Below are 20,273 nucleotides of genomic sequence, written 5' to 3'. Positions count from 1 at the left end.
AGCAACATAGTGAGACCCCATATCTATAAAAAGAATTTAAAAATTAATAAGCTATGGTGGCGTACACCTCTGGTCCCGGCTATTCAGGATGTTGAGGTGGGAGGATCGCTTGAGCCTGGGAGGTTGAAGGCACAGTCAACTGTGATCATACCACTGTACTTCAGCCTGGGTTAATACCTGCATATATTTCCACCCTCCTGCCAAAAATTATCTACTAAAAGAACTGTTAAGAGAATAAAAAGAGATCAAGCACGGTGGCTCACGCCTGTAATCCCAGCACTTTGGGAGGTTGAGGCAGATAGATTGCTTGAGCTCAGGAGTTCAAGACCAGCCTGGGCAACATGGCAGACCCTATCTCTACTAAAAATACAAAAATTAAAATTAGCCAGGCATGGTGGTGTGTGCCTGTGGTCCCAGCTACTCAGGAGGCTGAGGTGGGAGGATTGTTTGAGCCTGCAGGGCAGAGGTTGTAGTGAGCCAAGATCATGCCACTGCACTCCAGCCCGGGTGACAGAGCGAGACTGTGTCTCAAAAAGAAAAGAAAAAATAAAAAGAAAAGGCATAAACCTCTAGTGGACAAAAAATGAGAGAAGTGAAAGCTGCAACCAAATATTCAAAACTTTTATGCCCATAAATTAGTGGTAAAGGACTTGGCAAATCAGCAGACTATAATTGCTAAGCCAGTATTAAGAAAAGCTTGGAAGCTACCATATACAACAGAACCCTGAAAGGTAAGGGAATTAATAGTGCCAGGTACCTCCAGAAATGAGAGTGAAAGTAGGGCTAAAAACAGGAAGGTTGGTTGAAAGTGTTAAGATAGAGTTAGACTGTGGTCCCTCCCCCACTCCATGCTGCACTCCAGGAGATGTCTGGAGGTTTATTCTGCAGAAGGGTAAAAGAAATGGTCTCTGAACTGAAGGACACCAGGCACAGTTAAAGATGGGAATAACTTACTGAAAAGGGCATTTAAGTAATTGTTTACACATTGAATGTTAAGAATCTATTCATATCACTTCATACAACTCCTGGAACATAAATATTAAGGCTTATTACCCCCTAGACAAGACGTTGAAAAATCCTTATTTGATCAATCTGACTAGCCTAAGAGGAAAAACAGAAGTACTGACATTGGAGGTGGGAAATGCTCACCCACATCACTCTGCAGTGAAGCAAACTCCACCCACTTAAAAGCTCAGTGTTTCCAATCAGTGCTTTAGTTCCTTGCACTTAAATATGAGCATAGATCTAGGATCACAGGATACTTCAGGGAAACCTCTTAATATGAAAAATAGAGGTCAAAATAAACAGAAAAAAAAAGAAACTTACAGGAAACAGACTATATAGGAAGATAATTTAAATAAAATCATGACTGTCTTTAGAGATAAGAGTTTATATTTACCAGGAGTGGTAGCCCACGCCTGTAAATCCCAACACATTAGGAGGAGAAGTCAGGAGGATTGCTTGAGCCCAGGAGTTCTAGACCATCCTGGGTAACAAGGCAAGACCCAGACTCTACCAAAAAAAAAAATTAGCTGGGCATGGTGGCATGTGCCTGTGATTCCAGCTGCTCGGGAGGCTGAGGCAGGAGGATCGCTTGAGCCCAGGAGGTAGAGGCTGCAGGGAGCTGTGTTTGCGCCACTGCACTTCAGCCTGGGTGACAGAGCAAGACCCTGTCTCAAAAGAAAAAAGAGTTTACATTCACAAAAAGTAAACATGATACTATTAAAGAAGCATTTGTGCCATGACAATTCAGTGAAGACTAAAGAATCATCATCTTCAAATGGCCTTGGTACAACTGAATAGTCACATGCAGAAGAATGAAGTTGGGTCTTTTACTCTCATCCTACAAAAAATTAACTCAAAATGGATTGTTGACCTAAATATAGGAGCTAAAGTTATAATACTGTTGGAAGAAAATATAGCTGTAAATCTTTGGGAATTTGAGCTAGGCAAAGCTTCCTTAGATATGACACCAAAAATACAAGCAATTAAAGGAAAAAGTAGGTAAATTGATTTTATCAAAAGTTAAGACTTTTGTGCTTCAATAGATGCTGGCAAGAAAGTGAAAAGACAACCTACAGAATGGGAATAAATATTTGCAAATCATATATATGATAAGGGACTTGTATCTAGAATATATAAAGAACTTTTGCAACTCAATAATAAAAAACACATTTTTAAAAATGGGCAAAGGATCTGAATAGAGACCTCTTGAAGATAGATAAATGGCCAATAAACACATGAAAAGATACTCAGTATTATTAGCCATCAGAGAAATGCAAATCAAAATAACAAAGAGATACCACTTCACACCCACTAGGATGGCTATAATCAAAAAGACAGTAACAACTGTTGGTAAAGATGTGGAGAGATTGGAACACTTCTGCACTGGTGATGGGAATGTGAAATGGTGCAGCCACTTTGGAAAGCAGTCTGGCAGTTCCTCAGAAGCCTAAACAAAGTCACCATGTGACCCAGCAATTCTACTCCTAGGCACACGCCAGAGAATTGAAAACGTAAGTCCACACAAAAATGTGTACGCTGCTCATGGCAGCATTATTCATAATAACCAAAAAGTGTAAACAACCCACATGCTCATCAGCTGATGATTAGATTTATAAAATGTGGTATATTCATACAGTAGAATACTATTTGACAATAAAAAGGAATGAAGTACTGATACATGCCATAGCATGGATGACCCTTTCAAACATTATGCTAGTTAAAAAAGCCCATCACAAAAGACCACATGTTGTATGATTCAATTTATGTGAAATGTTGAAAATAGGCAAATGTAAAGAGACAGAAAGTAGATTAGTGGTAACATAGGACTGGGGGTTTTGGAGAGAAGTGGCCAGTTACTGCTAAAGAGTATGGCATGTCTTGTAGGGAGTGATAAAAATGTTCTAAATTTGATGGTAGTGATGGTTACACAACTTTGAATATACTAAAAATCATTGAACTGTATACTTTGAGTGGTTCAGTTGTATGGCATATGAATTATAAGGGAGCTTTTAGAGAACCAGGACCAGTACCAACAAAAAGCTTTTGGAAGTTGAAAACATAGAAGAAATGAAAAATTCAATGCAAAGGTTGAGGAAATTTCCCAGAAAAGAGTTCAAAAGGCCCAGATATAGATAACAAAAAGCTGAGATTAGAGGACCATTTGAGAAGGTACAGCATTTGAGTAAAGAGAATTCCAGAAAAGGAGAACTGAGAAAAACAGAAGAAAGTAAATCATTGACAAAATAATTCAAGAAAAATGTCCAAAACTGGATGGTCATGAATTTCCAGATTGAAAGAGTCTTGAGTACTCAGCACAATTAATAAAAATAGACTAATGCTAACATACATTACCATGATAAGTCAGAATACTGGAGGCAAAAAGAAGAATCTGTATTCTTCCAGGGAGGGGGGAAATGTCACAGACAGGATCAGGAGTCATGATGACCTCAGTAGCACTTCTGGAAGCCAAACAATGAGGCAGTTTTCTTCAAAGGTGTGAAAGAAAATAATTACTGATGCAGCCTTTTCTTTTTTGACCAAACAATGAATGAAGTGTGAAGATGGAATCAAGATAAGTTCAGAAATGCATGACTTTAATACATGCTAATAGTGGAGATGGTGCTTAAACTAAAAACAGAAGTCACGTGATCCAGGACGCACAATCCTCTGGCTGATGGTAGAATTTGATCTGAAATAGGAGACATGCTGTGAAACCAGTCTAGGATGGAACAGATCAGGAGGTTCCGGTGAGAGTCTTCTTCAAGAAGATGATACTGACAGAATACCCATTTGAATGTGGTAAAAGGAGATATAAACAGCTGAGAGAGAATAAATACTAACTACAGGGGAAATAGAAGTGGTAATATATGATAAGGCTCAGCTCTGAATATGATATATATAATCATGTTATGTAAACATTGAATATTGATCTAACCAAAATTATAGTATATCTTGAGAAAAGAATAGAGAGTTCATAACAGAGTTAAATTTTCATCTTCTATTGTGGGAAGTCCTACAGATAACTCCTAAAACCAAAAAATCAGTGAATAATGATAGGACCACATATTCAAGAGATGAATGTCCAAAAAGATAAGCGAAAATGAGTTGAAAGTGGTTGCCAGTGGAGATGAAGCTGAAAGTTAGGAGGTTGCTGTTTTTCTTAACAAAACATGCACAGCTCTAGTACTCTTGAAATCATATGCAAGTATAAGTTTGACTTAACAAAAAGAAAAAATAACAGATTTTAAATCTTGGGTTTATTCATTTTGAGCACCCAAAACCTCTTTTTTTTTTTTTTCTTTCCTTAAATGTCTCAGGACATTTAAAATCAGATTTTTACCTGTGATTTTACATAAGAAGGATTTTGATGTTTGGGCTCAGAGTATAGAAGTACAGCGGTTGTTACTAAAGACAGGTAGTAGAGATTGTCAACAGAGAGCAGGTGATGGTTGGAGGATATGAATTTATATGGGAACATTTATGGGGAAAATTATTATCTACTTAATGAATTGAAGTGATAGAAGAAGAGAGAAATACGGAGTTTTCTACTTAGTAAGCATGAAATACCACCATAACCCACTTCTCTTTCTAATGAGCAGGTTCGGAGAGTACCAGGTTCCAGTGGCCGTCTTCATAAGACAGAGGATGGAGGCTGGGAGTGGAGTGATGATGAATTTGATGAAGAAAGCGAGGAAGGGAAGGCAGCAATTTCACAACTCAGGGTAAATTTTATTGAACTGTGTACTTTAGCTAGAACTTATAAAGAATACAATTGTAACAGGATTTTCTTGAACAGCTTATTAATAATAGGAGCCCAGTTAATTCTGCATGGAAAGTTGGACTTAGACATCTGTTTGAATATAATATTTAGAGTATATAAAAATGACCCAAATCTACCAAATCTAGAGACGAAAGCTGCAAATGTCTGAGATGCAAAATACACTGGATAGGATTAATGGCCAATTAGACATCGCAGAAGAAAAGTTAGTGAACTTGAAGGCCCAGCAATGGAAGCCTTTTCCCTGAAGTCTGTTATCCTTCTACTAAGGAGGAATGGTGTATCTCTTATTCAGTTGGTACATCCTAGATATCTGTCATGCACACGTGTGTGTGTTTCCTAAAAACAGTGAAGACAAGAGTCTTCCTTTTGATTCATTTCATCACTCTTGCCTAAAAGCACTTCCTCAAGTTGTCAGGACTCATTCCTTCCTAAGACTGGAAGTCTTATAAGGAAATATAAATGTTTGAGGGTATTATACCTTTGACTGCTTAGGACTGGTTTTGTGGGATGAATAGTGAGTATACTGGTATATTGCTTCTTGCTTTTAGGATCTGCTTTGGTGAAAGCACTTATGACTCTTGATAAACACTGAATATTTGTTGACCTTGTTTATCTAATGAGGTCTTTGAGTCTAGTCCTTCTGTAGAGCTAAGTTTGTAAAGGCCTTGCCAATGGAAGTTGGCAAAAATCGATTAAGCTCTAAGCTTGGAAACACTGTTTAGAAGATAAATGCAAATATTTGTTTACATATAATTGTGAGTTTAATGTTTCTTTATAAATGTGAGACTATGGCATCCTTTCTTCCTTACTTTTTCATGTGATTCCTGTCTGAATTGATACTCTCATGTATTGTTATATTAAAGCTACCAGAGGAAGCTAAAGCTGCATGAATTTGGTAGTTCTAGCTTCCTGTGAAAGGGATGATGATGCTATTTTTCCTCTGACTAACAAATATTTGGAGAGATAACATTATAGCTTTTCAGTATCTAATTATTACTCTCTAGCTATCTATAGATAAATTTGGTAGTTCTGAAATAGTTACAGTAGCTTTCTTATAACCTAATACATTGGTATCTAAACAACACAGAAACTTACATACTTTGGCCACAGAATAAGTAGTTTCCTGTCCAGTATTTTTCATGTTATCTTTATAGCATTTTTGAGACCATGAATTCTTTTTAAGAACATGACTCTTTTAAAACTAAATTGAACTATGTTAAGAAAATAATATACCATGACCAAACGGGGTAGGGTGCAATGATGGTTCAGTATTAGGAAATCTCATAATATTGATAGATCTAAGGAGAAAAATCATATTTTTATTTTCGTAGATTCTGAAAAAGGCTTTGACAAAATTCTGCCCATATTCATAATGCTGTTATGTAGATCCAGATTTCCATCTTTATATTATTTTCCTTATGCCTGAAAAACTTTCCTTAATATTTTTTGTGTTATAAGTCTTTTGGTGATGATTTTATGTCTGAAAATGTCTTTGTTTTGAGAATGTGTGTTTGTAGGGTATAGAATTCCAGGTTGACAGGCTTTTTTCTTTCAGCATTTTAAAGATATTTCTTCACCATCTTCTTGCTTGCATCTTTCCACTGAGAAATTTTGTGACATTCTTATTCTTGTTCCTTTATAAGTAACATGTCTTTTTTCCCTGGCTGCTTTTAAGATTTCCTCTTTACAAATGGTTTTGGCAAATTTGATTGCGATATGCCTAGGTATATTTTTCTTCATGTTTCTTGTGCTTGGGGTTTATTGAGCTTCTTGGATCTGTGGTTTATAGGTTTTTATCAAGTTTGGAAATTTTTCAGCCATTATATTTTCAAACATTTTTTCTGTCCCCCAGTAACATATATATTAGGCAGCTCGAAGTTGTCTCACAGCCTACTGTTTCTCTTAATTTTTTAAAAATTCTTTTTTTCTGTCTATTTTGTGTAGTTTTTATGCTAGCTTTCAAGTTTATTTATCTTCTGCAATATCTAATCTTCTGCTAATCCCATCCAGTTCCTGTTCATCTCAGGCATTGTAGTAGTCTAGAAGTTTAATTTTTTTTCCCATCTTCTATGTCTCTACTTAACTTTTTGGAGATATGTAATACAGCTATGATAACTATTTTAACATCCTTCTCTTCTAATTCTAACATCCATGTCAATTCTGAATTGGTTTTGTTTGGTTAGTTATTCTCTTCATTATGGCTTGAGGAGTATTTTCCTGCCTCTGCATATCTAGTAATCTGATTAGGTGCCAAACATTGTAATTTTCACCTTATTGCTTGCTGACAATTTTGTATTTCTGTAAGTCTTCTTGAGCTTTGTTCTGGGATACATTAAAGTTAGTTGGAAATAGTTTAATGCTTTTAGATCTTGCTTTTATAATTTGTTGGTTGGGTCTGTAGTAGTGTTCAGCCTACAGCCATTTATTCCCCATTACTGAGACAAGACCTTTTTGAGAACACTACCCAATGCTCTGTGAGTTATTAGTTTTTCCAGTCGGGCTGGTGGAAATAGGCACTGTTCCTGGCCCTGTGTGAGTGCTATGCACTCTTCCATCTCATCATTTTTGATGTTTTCCCCCCGTATTCTCCGGCATTTCTTTACGTGCATTCGTTGATAAGTATTCTGTCAAACATTCAAAAGTGACCGTCTGCAGCTATCTAGGGTTCACTCTCTTTGTAGCTTTCTCCTTCCTTGTACTGTTTTATCAGCTTAATCTGCCTTGGTCTCCCGGTCTCTTAGCTCTGTTTCCTCAACTCAGGCAGTTCCTTGGATTTCATCTAGGTTCCACCTCCCTGTGCCATAGCTTGGAAGCTTTCAAGGCAGTAAGTAGGGACAAGGCCCACCACTTTTTTTTCCCTGTCTTCCAGGAATCACTGTTTTTCTTTGACAAGTGCCCAATGTCTTGAAAATTTTTGCTTCATATATTTTGTCTTTTTTGCAGAGGTGGGGTTGTTTCAGGCAGAAAGATAAATCTGGTCCCTGTTTATTTATCATGGCCTGAAGTGGAAGTCTACAATTATATTTTAAGTGAATGTGTAACTGTACTGAAGGGGAATATAAAAAGAAAGAATCCAAGTAACCTATGAATATAGTATTTGACTATGTGTTCTCAGGTGGAGTTGATGGGGGAAAGAGAAAACTTAAGACAAACCTTGAGCTCCTTTTATTAGGATTATTTTTCATAGTTGTATATGCAAAGCAGTTCAGAAACTCTTGTAGATGTAGTATTGAGGAAATGAGTAAATGTCTCAATGTTCTTGGGAGCCAGGATTCGCACTATAGAGGAAGATATACGCAGGTATGGAACAGGGCAAGGTGAGAAAGAATCCTGTGGCAATGGGTTTGAATTGGAGGCATTGGTGTGAATTCAAGCTTTGTAAAGTATGTGTGTGAATGTGTGTGTGTGTGCGTGTATGTATATACATGTGTCTATACTTGCATATATTTCTCAGCTTTGTCCACTGAATGGCCTGGAAGCAAAGAAACCCCAATAATGACATGCCCTGTATCCAGATAATGGTCTCTAATACCATTCCCCACTAAAGGGAAGCAGAGCTCCTTTGAGAAATGGTTGATTCCAGGGCTTGGGCAGGGAAAATATAAGAGGAATCTTGAATATTATCTTCCTTTGCCAGAAGGAAAAGATACTTAAAAAAAAAAACAACAACTCATAAGGACACAAGCGCCAGCTCGAAGTTACTCCTACTGGCAAAATCTGGGACAATTTAACCACCAAAATAAAGTGCAATAATTAATTATAAACAATTTAGAAAATAGCTATCTATGAGTCTATACCAATAACAAATACATATATAAACAAATGGGGGAAAAGGAATGGTACTTCATTACAGTAGGCTACCAAGTGCTGACCAGTAAATATGGACAAGTGTTGGAGATGGAAAATCATCATTTTACAATCATTGTCGTAAGGATAGGATTAGGCAGGAATCATCAATGAAGCTAAATATAGGGGAAAGTTTTGATAAGCAGGGTATTTTCAAGGTCTTAAAGTATGTCCCCACATATTACCTATTCACCACAAGGGAAAAAAAAACAAGGTTTTTTTATACCAGAGAAGTAGGAAAATTCCTTGACTAGGTGATTAAAATTAACATCACCAACGAGGGGCAGATGAACATGTAATACAGTAAGAAGGACACGTCAGTATGTAGAATTCCAAGTGGGAATTCATGTAAATATAATAATAAGGAAACATTAGATAAACCCCAAGTGAGGGACATATATTAAAATAAAGTATGTGGTGGGAGTGGAGGGACTGTATTCTCCAAAAATGTTGATGTTGCGGATTTTAAAAATCTAAGAAACGTGAAAACTACCTGCAATACATGATCCTAGACTGCATTCGATACTGGAGGAAAAACAAAAAGCTACAAAGGACATTAGTGTCAGTTGACATTTATGCTATAAATTAGATAAAAGTATTATATCATGTTAAATTTAATGAGAACTATAGTGTGAAGTTATATAAGAAAACATCTCATTCTTAGGAAATGTACACTCTGATTATTAAGTGGTAAACAGCCATGATATATGCAACTTATTCTCAAGTGGTATAGGAAAAATATATTTAGAAAGAAAGAGAAAGTGAGCACCCAAATGATAAAGCAGATGAGGGGAAAAAAGGTTAATAATAAATGAATTGGGGTAAAGGGTATACTTACGTTCTTGTATTGTTATTCTAGCACCTTTTCTGTAAGTTTGAAATTATTTACAAAAGTTTTTTCTTGTAGTCTGGATGAATTCAGTATTTACAAAGTTTTTTTTTTTTTTTTTTTTTTTAAAAGGTTTTGGGTTGGCCACTTACTTGGTATGCTACATTAGCTATTACCTGAACTTTGATTACTCCTTAATGAAATGGTGATAAAAGTGTTAAAAAAAAAAACCATCAATTGATCTTTGACATATTCTGACTAAGTCCATCGTTGTCAGAATTTACCATAAATTGTTATTTGTTTAGAGGTAAGTTTTTTCGTAAAGTACAGTGCCTGTATCCAGAATTACTGCTAACTTTTATTATTTACCAAATAGCTTAAATTTTCGTATGGCAGATTATAATTGGTCATTTCTTAATAAATGTGGTTTACACCAGATATTTGAGACCTCACCTCAAGTATCAGTTTATTTCCACTACCTTTATTTTTGCTAGTGGTCCATGCTTTATTTTTGGACCACCCGTGTTTCTTTACATACCAGATTCCCAAATATCCAACACCAAGACTAAGGGTAGTAGACTCTTGACATGCAGCTTTCAGATCAATTTTGGCTCGAGAGTTTTCTCCATTAAAGCCTGTAAACAGAATTACTCTGCTTTGAGAATGTGTTGGATAATTAGCTTAAAAGTTTAGGTTTGGTCTGGGATCTTATATACATAATATGTTCACGATTAGTAGAAAGAATTTTACTTTGGAGAATGTGACAGTCCCATTATGTATGCTTATAAAGCTCACAATTTTAAAATACAGAATTTTAAAATTGATAAGTACATTGATGTATTTGTTACAGGCTACCTGGACAAAAAATACAATACTATCATGACAGTTATTTTTTCCAGAAAACTTTCAGTAGACTTGCTGGTGAGTTAATATATGGATCAGAATTAAATGGAGTTGACTTGCATTTAACATCACTTGCAGTTTGGGACTGACTACAAGTAACCCGAGTTGTGAGTTAACAATCATCCTTTTTGTATTTCTTTTAGTCTCCCCGAGTGAAAGAATCAATATCAAATTCTGAGGTAAGTAATTGTGATTATTGAATCCTTGTTAAAGTATATGTGCTTTTGTTTTGGTTTCAATTCTAAGCACTTTTTTTTGTGCATATGTGTGCTTAAATGGGAATGCAACTTTATACCAATCAAATTTTAAAAGTTGGCCTAAGGGCTCAGAATGTTCTTCCTTGCTTCTTTGATTTTGTGAATTTTTTATTTTTATTTTTGGCTTGGGCTGCTGGAAGTGAAAAGTTATTTATTTATTTATTTTTTTGAGACAGGGTCTTACTCTGGTCACCCATGCTGGAGTGCAGAGGTCCAATCACGGCTCACTGCAGCCCCGACCTCCTGGGGCTCAAGTGATCCTTTCGCCTCAGCCTCCTGGGTAGGTGGAACCACAGGCACACACCACCATGCCTAATTTTTGTATTTTTTGTAGAGATAGGGTCTCACCATGTTGCCCTGGCTGGTCTCAAGCTCCTGGGCTCAGGCAGTCTCCCTGCCTTGGCCTCCCAAAGTGCTGGAATTACAGGCATGTGCCAGTGTGCCCTGCTGAAAAGTAGTGTTTTTGCATTAATTTGTTTGTGAATTTGTCATATGCCACCTGTCCTTTTTGAATTTTTTCTTTCAGCCTCAGCCTCTTCTCTTGTGAAATAAGTTCTATTTTCTGTGGTTACTGCGTCAGTATGATAGGAAATCTTGTTAAACAGATTCTTATTGGGCTGGTTTTCCCTATTCTCATTACTGGAGGAAAACAATCATTTCTATGGTCTATTCTGTCATACAGTCTTACTTCTGGCAGCATCTTCATTCTGAGCTCAGTATTTGGTTTTAACACATCTCTTGCTCTTAAACCAATTCTATTCTTGCCTCTTTGCTAAAAGGTAACCTTTGTTTTTTAATTTATTTTGTATATAAAGTACATTTGTGTATGTGATTATATACATTTGTTTACATAGAACTGTATTAAGAGTAAAAACAAATACTGTTCCTTCACATACTAACAGGCCGATATCTGTCAGCTTGTATTAGAACTGTTGTTCACTTATATGTGTGGCTCCTCTTCTTGGTAAGGGAATTGCGTTTTCCTGCCCCTTGAAATTACATATGCCATGTCAGTTACTCTGGCCAGTGACATGTTAGCAGAAGTGAGAACCACTCATGATTCCCCTTGTCTCCTTACTCCTGCTACCATGACCTGCATTCCTGAGTGAGGATGATACCGAGCTTGTTAGCCCCCGCTGGCGAGAGATAGACTTGAAGTATGTCCAAGAAACAACTGTTGTTGTAATGCACTGACACTTCAGGATTATTCGTTACTTCTAATTTAACCTATGTTGACTAATACTTGATTTCTCAGAAATTGAATGAGAGGCTATTTTACAGATTAGTTTTTGTTTTTAGTCTTCTCCTTGTTCCTTTGCCTAAATATCATCTCCACATGAACTCTTGCATACTCATATTCTCATGCTCATTACTTTGTTTTTAAATTTGCGATAAAATTCACATAATGTAAAATTTACCATCCTAATCATTTTCAAGTATATGGTCCAGTGGTATTAAGTGTATTCACACTGTAGTACAACCATCACCACCATCCATCTTCAGAACTATTTTATCTTCCCAAACTAAAACTCTGGCTATTAAACAGTAACTGCATTCTCCCCAGTCGCTGGCAACCACCATTCTATTTTCTGTGTATGAATTTGCCTACTCTAGGTACCTCATATAAGCGGAATTATACAGTATTTGTCATTTTGTGACCGGCCTATTTCACTTAGCATAATGTTCTCAGGTTCATCAATGTTGTAGCATATGTCAGAATGTCCTTACTTTTTAAGGGTCAGTAATATTCCTCTGTGTGTGTGTGTGTGTGTGTGTGTGTGTGTACACGTACCACATTTTATTCATCTGTCAGTGGACACTTGGTTTGCTTCTACCTTTTAGCTGTGGTCAGTTATGCCATTGTCAACATAGGTGTACAAGTATCTCTTTGAGACTCTGCTTTCAATTCTTTGGGGTGTTTACCTAGAAGTGGAATTGCTGGATATATGGTACTTCTATTTGTAATTTTTTGAGGGACCATCATACTGTTTTCCATAGAGGCTGCACCGTTTTACATGCTCATCAACAAGGGTTCCAGTTTCTGTGCATCCTCTCATTACTTTTAAAAATATATCCTTTGCATCTTTACTATAGATAAATGTGAGTACATACAATTTGGAAGCTAATAGTCTTCTGAAATAGTATTAATAATTAACATTTTCAAAAGTACTCTTAAAGGCCTACTTTTCTATAAAAATCTAGAACCAATGAGTAATTTATGACTTCTTATATATGAAGTTAAATGAACACAAAATTTTATTCCTTGTCTCTTTGATTTTGCTTATATAATATCACCTATTCAGCCTCTATTATTACTCTTTGAATTTTTTTCTCTTTCAACTTTACATTTTGGCTATTGCATCGTTTTTTCTCCCCCACTAACTGCATAATTTTGATTATGTTTAACTTGCTTTTATACTCAGTATCAGTCATTTCCCCCAAACTACATAATTAAAATTTATGAACTATTTCAGACATACAAAATAACATATATAAAATAACTTTTTTTAGTTTTAAAGTATCACATTCACTTTTAAAATGCATTTCAGATACGTTAAGGAATTATTGGTTGATTGTAAGAAATACAAAGTCCTCATGCATGGAAAAATATAGCTTCTATAATTTTGTATTACATACTTAAATCTGTATTTTGGAGGTGCTGTTTTGCTGGGCAAAGGAATGGAATAGATTTTGTTAAAGATAAATATAATGCAAAGTGAAAGAAGACAGACACAAAAGACTATATATTATATGATTCTATTTATATGAAATATCCAGAAAAGCAAATTTATAGAAATTAGATCAGTTGTTGCCTATGGCTGGGTGTGGAAGCAGGAACTAACTATAGGCACAAGAAGACTTTTTGGGGGTGATGGAAGTGTTCTAAAACGATCGTGGTGATGGTTGCACAATTCTGTATATGGTACAAAAATCGCCAAATTGTACAGTTACAGTGGGTAAATGTAGAGAAATATAAATTATACCTCACAGAGTTGTTAAAAGTTTAAAAGCCTAGAAATATTTGACTTCCATTTGGAATAGATATATTCGGAGTAGACACAAAACCTGTACACTACCCAAAAACTACTTTGAAAATACCACCCTGAAAGGCTGAACTTGCTGTCAGCAGACCTGCCTCCCTTTCCACACAACTTAAGCAACACTGTATGTTTGTTTTTGTTACAGCTCTTTCCAACAACTGATCCTGTGGGTACTTTGCTCCAAGTTCCAGAACAGATCTCTGCTCATCTACCTCAGCCAGCTGGTCAGATGCCTACACAGCCAACTCAAGTCTCTCTCCCACCCACTGCAGAGCCAGCAAAAACAGCTCAGGTAAAGCCGGGGATATGCTTTCATGGTCATTCCTTTGGATAGATGAAAAGAGCAGATATTAACGTGGAATACAACCTAATGTAATCAGGTTAATGTCTTGGTAGATTTTGAAACAAGTTAGAAATTCTGTCTTCACATTTTTAAGCATGTACAGGTAAGAATTTTACAAGGATCACATGCAGGTTTTTAAGCAACAGAATAAGTTAATGATGGAAATATTTCAAACATCAAAAATTTTGGGCTAATTTCTTGTCAGCTTTGTGTTAGATAATTACATTTAACTTCAGAATGCAGCTGATGAACTTCAACAGAGACTAGGAGAATCGATGGCTGTACTATTTTTGTTGTTGTTCACTCAGGCTTATACTTTTTATTAATACTCTTTGTTTTCTGTGGTTTTTCTCTATTACTCTTTTTAAGTTATTTGTCAATTTTGTGAGGGTTGGTTTATTAAGTCTGGGTATTATAATCTATAAACTCATTTATCCAGGCGCACACAAACTTTATTAAATCATACTTCTTTGAGAGGAGCCAACTGAATGAAGGCCCCACAGTGGGCTGCTACATGCTGTGTAACTCCTACTCTGCCTTCAATAAACCTCAGACACTGCATACAACATGTGGCCCTATGGTACATGGTTAAAGTAAGACTTCAGCATCCATTTATTAAATATTAGAAGTTCCATTTTCTTGTCTAACATTTTAGATGAAAAGAAATATAAATTAAAGGTCTGATTTTTTTTTCTCTTTTGCACTCCAGTAGATCATCTCGTGTTCTGCCTTTGGAGATCACTGCTTTCAGCATTTCCAATTAGTCATGGCACTTACTTCATCTAAATTTTTCATCCCTCAAGCTTTCCATTTCTGCCCGGCATATGGGAAAAGATACAGTTGTCTTAGGAAAACTGATGGAAAAATTAGATTTATTTTATAAACAACTTAAATCAAATGCATGTCCTCCCATAAGCAAGCGATAGCTGTACAATTTTCAGAGAGGATGAGTTTAGCCATAAAAAGATTGGAACCTGCGTATGGGTTGGATGGATTTCTGAAGGGCAGCTGGTTCAGGCTCTACCTTTTGTACTGCCATGTGGTGCACTGGCAGATTTTTAAAAAATGAGAAACCTAGCTTTGTGTTTTTCAGTCTTGTAGAGGGGAACAGGGGTCTCAGAAATATAAAATGTAAATGTGGCTATATGTGAAATTTCATCTGGGCTTGAGAGTTGTCTTTCTCATTGTGTTGACATTCGGCTTTTGTTGCTGCCTTGGAGCGCATGTCCTCCTCCAGCAGGGAATGTCCTGGGGATTAGTATGACCTCAGCTGCAGATGAAGAAAATTGCTGCCAAGTAGATGATTCCTCTGCCAGTGACCATTAGTCACCTTCCCACTTAATGTTTCAGGCAATGACTGTATACCTTTCAATGATTTTTAGGCTTTGTCTTCAGGATCAGGTTCACAAGAAACCAAGATCCCAATCAGTCTAGTACTAAGATTAAGGTAAGTAGACATTTTTTGTTTTGTTTTGTTTTGTTTTCTGAATACTCTGCATGTGCTGTAATAGTCTGTGCCTGAGAGTAACTGGATAGGATTGTATATCCTCCAGGATCAAGCTCTGTTTGCTTGGTGGTGTATTATTTTCCCCAGAAATAATAGCAACAGTGTGAGGACCTGCATGTTAGCAGGTGTTGTGACTAACTGGTGCACATGTTCTCTCAGTTGTTTCTATGCTAATTGGTGATGAATTTGTGTATTTGCAGTGTAGCTAGTTTGGGTTAGGAAGTGTAGCCTGTAATTGAGGAACAGTTTTTAGGGGAGCAGCACTAACTGGCTTATCTGAAGATCAGTCTTATAATTGTGACAAGGTAAACTCTGAGATCAACTAACCCAAGAGGGGAGCACTTTTTGATTGTGATAGATCAAATAAAGGCCTTGTTTTTAGAAGGTTAAAAGGAAACTTCTAAATGTTTTTGCAGTCTGTTTCTGTTTTGCAGCAAGTACCCTAAATTGGTGGTTCTTGGTGGGAACATATAGAGAGTTCCTGACAGATTGCTCAGCAGGAAGTGCCATAGGTAGCAGTCTGTTCATTTTAACTCCCTGCGCCCCTCCCACCCCCCCGCCCCCACCACCACCAGCACTAGTAGCTGGATTCAAATTCCAGAGCTTTCTTGTCAGAATCACTGTGGCTGTTGTATTGCTCTAGTTAGGTCTCTTTCTACTCATAAATGCATTTGAAAAAAAATTAGTATTAAAGTATCACTTGAGGCAACTCAGGCCTTTTAAAACTATTACTAACATTTTAAAAAAGAGTTCCACTGAATTACCATTAACTCATTCCCCTTGCACATATAAATTCCTGGTCATCTTTCTGTAAGGTCCTAATTGGAGATAGAGGCAGCAAGAGCTATTTAAGAGAATGTGGTAGGAGAATCTCATTGCTCCTTGCCACTAGGAGCAATGCATTTATGCCATAAATGTGAAAAGCATATTTGGTTACCTTTCCTTTACAGAAGCCTACTTAGTATACCTGGTCTCATCTCAAAAATTCTGAGTTACTAGGATGTCTTGACAACTTCATGCTGTTTTAATTCTACATAAAGAATAACACTTTAAGAAAATTATTGTGAAATGTATTAAGCACAGACTATGTATAGCACTCTTTGGTACTGTGGAAAGGTGGATACTGAGAAAAGAGAAAATTAAATGGCTCCCTTAATAATCAAGTCTAGGTTGGAAGTTGATTTGAACTATGTACGTACACAGCTAAAAGCAAATTTCAGGTAGTATATACATGCAGAAGTATAAGTTTGTATGTACCTGTGTAGAAAGAACGCAATGCAAGGGAAAATCATTTGGGGCATGTTATATTTGAGATGGGTAGTTCTATTTTAAGTACAATTTCAGTAACATCCTCAAGTATATTATTCATCAAATAGAAGTAAACCCTCTCCATTATTTATATAAAATAGATTTGAGTCCTAAGTGAGCAGGCATATCTGCCCTTAGATATAATGTTCTCATTTCTCTGTCTTTAAACAAAACCTCCAGGGATCCTGCTTAATCTCAGTACATGGTGTGATCATCACTGTAACTGTACCTCACCAGTCATGTTTGAATTTCTGGAGTCATGTAGTAACTCTGCTACCAGTATGGACCCAATTTCTTTCCCTATCCTCTCTGCCTACCCAAATCCTGCATATCTGTTAAGTCCTATATAAAAACTACCTCTAAAATTTTTCCTTATTATCCCCGTCTCTCATATATTCTTTGAATTCCTATGGAATTTGAGGGAGTATCATGTATTTCATTTTATGAGTCTGCCAAGACTGATCACCAGAGGTAGGCAATGAATTGTGGGCATGTAGGAGTGGGGATAAGGATGAAAAAGGCATCCTGTATCATCTTAATCACACCTCCCTGTGCTCATACAATTTTCCTCTTAGTTTTATATGTTCTTGGTGGGAATAAGGATGGGAGTGGGCATATAAGAATCTACTCAAAGGCATGAAATTTTTATATTGATCAGTAAGGGACATAGATTCAAAGGGTTGTAGGACAATTAGATGGTCCTTCTGAATCGGTTTTGCTCTGAGCTCTGCAGTGTGAACATATCTGAATATATCATATGATATATGGGAACAAAACAGTCTTTCTTGAGGCACAGCTTTCTTAATATATGTTGGCAGAATCTCTTTGCATAAATTTAGAAATTCTTATTTTATGCATTCTGCTTTCTTTCCTAGGAATTCCAAAAAAGAACTAAATGATATTCGATTTGAATTTACTCCTGGGAGAGGTGAGGCATCAAACGGATTGAAAACAAAATAGCTTCTAATTTGTGATTCAGTGAAATTTGTCATGAAGTTTCTGTCCTTTGTGAGGTTTTGCTTTTAAAGGATAATAAAAATTTTCCTGGTTTTGGGGAGCATATGAGTAAGATAAAAATGCAGTTCATTGGCTACTAAACACATTTAGAAAACCTTGTATAATAATACAAACAGTAATAAATATATAATAGCTCTTTACAGCTTACTATAGGCCAGGCATTGTCTTAAGCGTTATCTTATTAAATTCTCACAGCAGCCTACTAAGGAAAAATTATTATCCCCATATTATCGATGATGAAATCAAGACTTAGAGGCAAAGTAACTTGTTCAAGGTCACACAGCTGGAAAGAGGCATAGCTGGAATTCAAACCAGATCTGTCAGAATCCAAAGTTCATTCTTTATACATGGTCGTCCTCCATGATGGTAAAGAAACAAGGTCTGCAGTCTCCTCTCTCCTCAGACAGAAGCTGAGGTCTGTCATGTACTGTTTCTGGCTGTTGAACTTCACCTTGAACAAGGTGTGTTTTGTTTCTTGCCTTTATTACTCAGGGTTCTAATTTGGGTAGTAGCCAGCAAGTATCTTTTCTGTGTATCATGCTTATTCTTCTTGCTGTCTCACTATCATGAGCAACTAACCACTAAAGAGAAAAGATGCAGGTGTACAGAGGTGTTACCTGTTTTACTTTTTAAACACTAGGCAACATCACATTTTCAGGAATTAATTCAAATTGCTGGTTGCCTGTGTGAATGTGTGGACACTCTCTCCGCAGCAGTCCTCCTCTTCCCTCTGAGGGGCTCATTTTCAAGCCCTTGGCAACCAATACCACTGAGTCGGTTGAAGATGAGGTTAATTGGGGATATTCTGTCCTCATCTTTTTAGTTTCTGGTTATACCCATTGCTCAGATTGTACCACCTGGAATAACTAGATAAGAAGAAAAGCCCACCAGCATAAAAAAGTAAATGATTTTAGCAAAAGACTTGGAGTATGATTCCCAAAGAGAAGAGACAAAAACTTTTTGAGACAAAAATTGTTGCCTTAGTTTTTGAGAATAAATCATTCTGGTTTTTTAGCCCTAGAGATGTTCAGTATTCAACATCATGTCTCAGATATTTGCTACCTGGTTGATACAGATTCTGCCCTCTAGCTAGATCTGTGAGAATTCCACTTGAGATAATCTCAGTGGTAGGAAAAGTCTTTGTATGGAAGGAAGACCCTGCCTGCCTTCTTGGTTCTATGGATTTAGCATCCAGCTTGGGCCTAGCATGGCACACTGACACCCACACGAGCTGTGAGAGTTAACAGTGGCAAGCATGCACAAAAAACAGAGCACTGTCTTCTTTGTCCTTGCAGATACAGCAGAGGGTGTCTCTCAGGAACTCATTTCTGCTGGCCTGGTCGACGGAAGGGATTTAGTAATAGGTAACTCCATTGCGTTCTGCTCATGTGGTCCTGTGTCTCTGTCTGTATACTTAGTACATAGAAAAGCAGGTTTTTTATTCCACTGAGTAGGTCTGATGGTTCTTGAAATGGTTCTTGACTTTGCTGAAATTACAGGTAACGGGACAGTTCCTTACACACACACAAAATTTCACCTGAGTTTGCTTTGTGACCTCCAATGATGGTAAGTAAAAGCACACTCAAGGTCTTTAGATTAATAGAAATTATGGCAAAAGTCACAAGTTAAAGTAAGCTTGGCCATATCTGATCTGTTTTGGATACCTAATTTTTGTGGCCCAAGTTGAGCAAAAGTCATTAGAGATTTAGTCCTAGAAAAGCAGGAAGGAAGAGAGAAGGCCCAATGAGGCCACAGGTCCATGTTACTGAAGGAACAGACCATGTCCTTAAACACAGTTTTCCGTGAAAGACCAGATAATAAATAGTTTAGGCCTTGCAGGCCATGTACAGCGTCTGTCGCTTTTAAACCTCTCTTAGCTTGCCGGAGAACAAAAACAGACCACAGGCTGGTTTGTTGACTTTTGGCCTTGGGCTTTCTGATCCGTAAATCAGGAAATCATACCTCTTTTACCTGCATGTTTTTCCTAGGTTAATACAACATTTTAAAGAAAGTTAATTTGACAGTGGTTCAAGGTGTACTACTTAGAAATGCGTTTAAAAGACACTTTCATTAGGGGAGTGATTATTTGATCTGTCTGCTTCCATTTTGATTGTACAAAGCATATTCTTAACTACCATTTAAGCTTTTAAAATATGGTTGAAAGTGGATTTATGTAACTTCTCATTCATTACCTTCTCTGTTTGTATGATTATAGTGGCAGCTAATTTGCAGAAAATTGTGGAAGAACCTCATTCAAATCGATCTGTCACTTTCAAACTGGTACTCATCCCTTCTTCCTTATGAAAACATCTTGCCTTTTATATACACTGGCAGCTTCTCCAGACCAGCTTCTATATCCCCTGAGTGATGAGAATATTAAAATGTGGTGGATTGTGTTCATTTAGCCTCCCCAGTGCCCTGGGCTGATGTTTCCCT

The 20,273-nt window shown here is 36.8% G+C and overlaps 1 protein-coding gene across 1 annotated transcript in view; it reads left to right on the top strand.

The window, feature by feature from the left end:
- OXSR1 (oxidative stress responsive kinase 1) overlaps positions 1 to 20,273 on the top strand; it is a 92,584-nt gene that overhangs the window by 69,376 nt on the left and 2,935 nt on the right. Inside the window, 7 exon segments of the mRNA NM_001133533.1 lie at positions 4,605 to 4,727; positions 10,508 to 10,543; positions 13,808 to 13,954; positions 15,388 to 15,452; positions 17,696 to 17,748; positions 19,133 to 19,201; positions 20,053 to 20,117. Coding sequence (NP_001127005.1) covers positions 4,605 to 4,727; positions 10,508 to 10,543; positions 13,808 to 13,954; positions 15,388 to 15,452; positions 17,696 to 17,748; positions 19,133 to 19,201; positions 20,053 to 20,117 — 558 coding nt within the window.

The sequence above is a fragment of the Pongo abelii genome, chromosome 2 (assembly GCF_028885655.2).
Source record: "Pongo abelii isolate AG06213 chromosome 2, NHGRI_mPonAbe1-v2.0_pri, whole genome shotgun sequence".
NCBI classification, from domain to species: Eukaryota; Metazoa; Chordata; class Mammalia; order Primates; family Hominidae; genus Pongo; species Pongo abelii.
The sequence above is the reverse complement of the archived record's forward strand: the minus strand, read 5'-3'. Positions and strand labels throughout refer to the sequence as shown.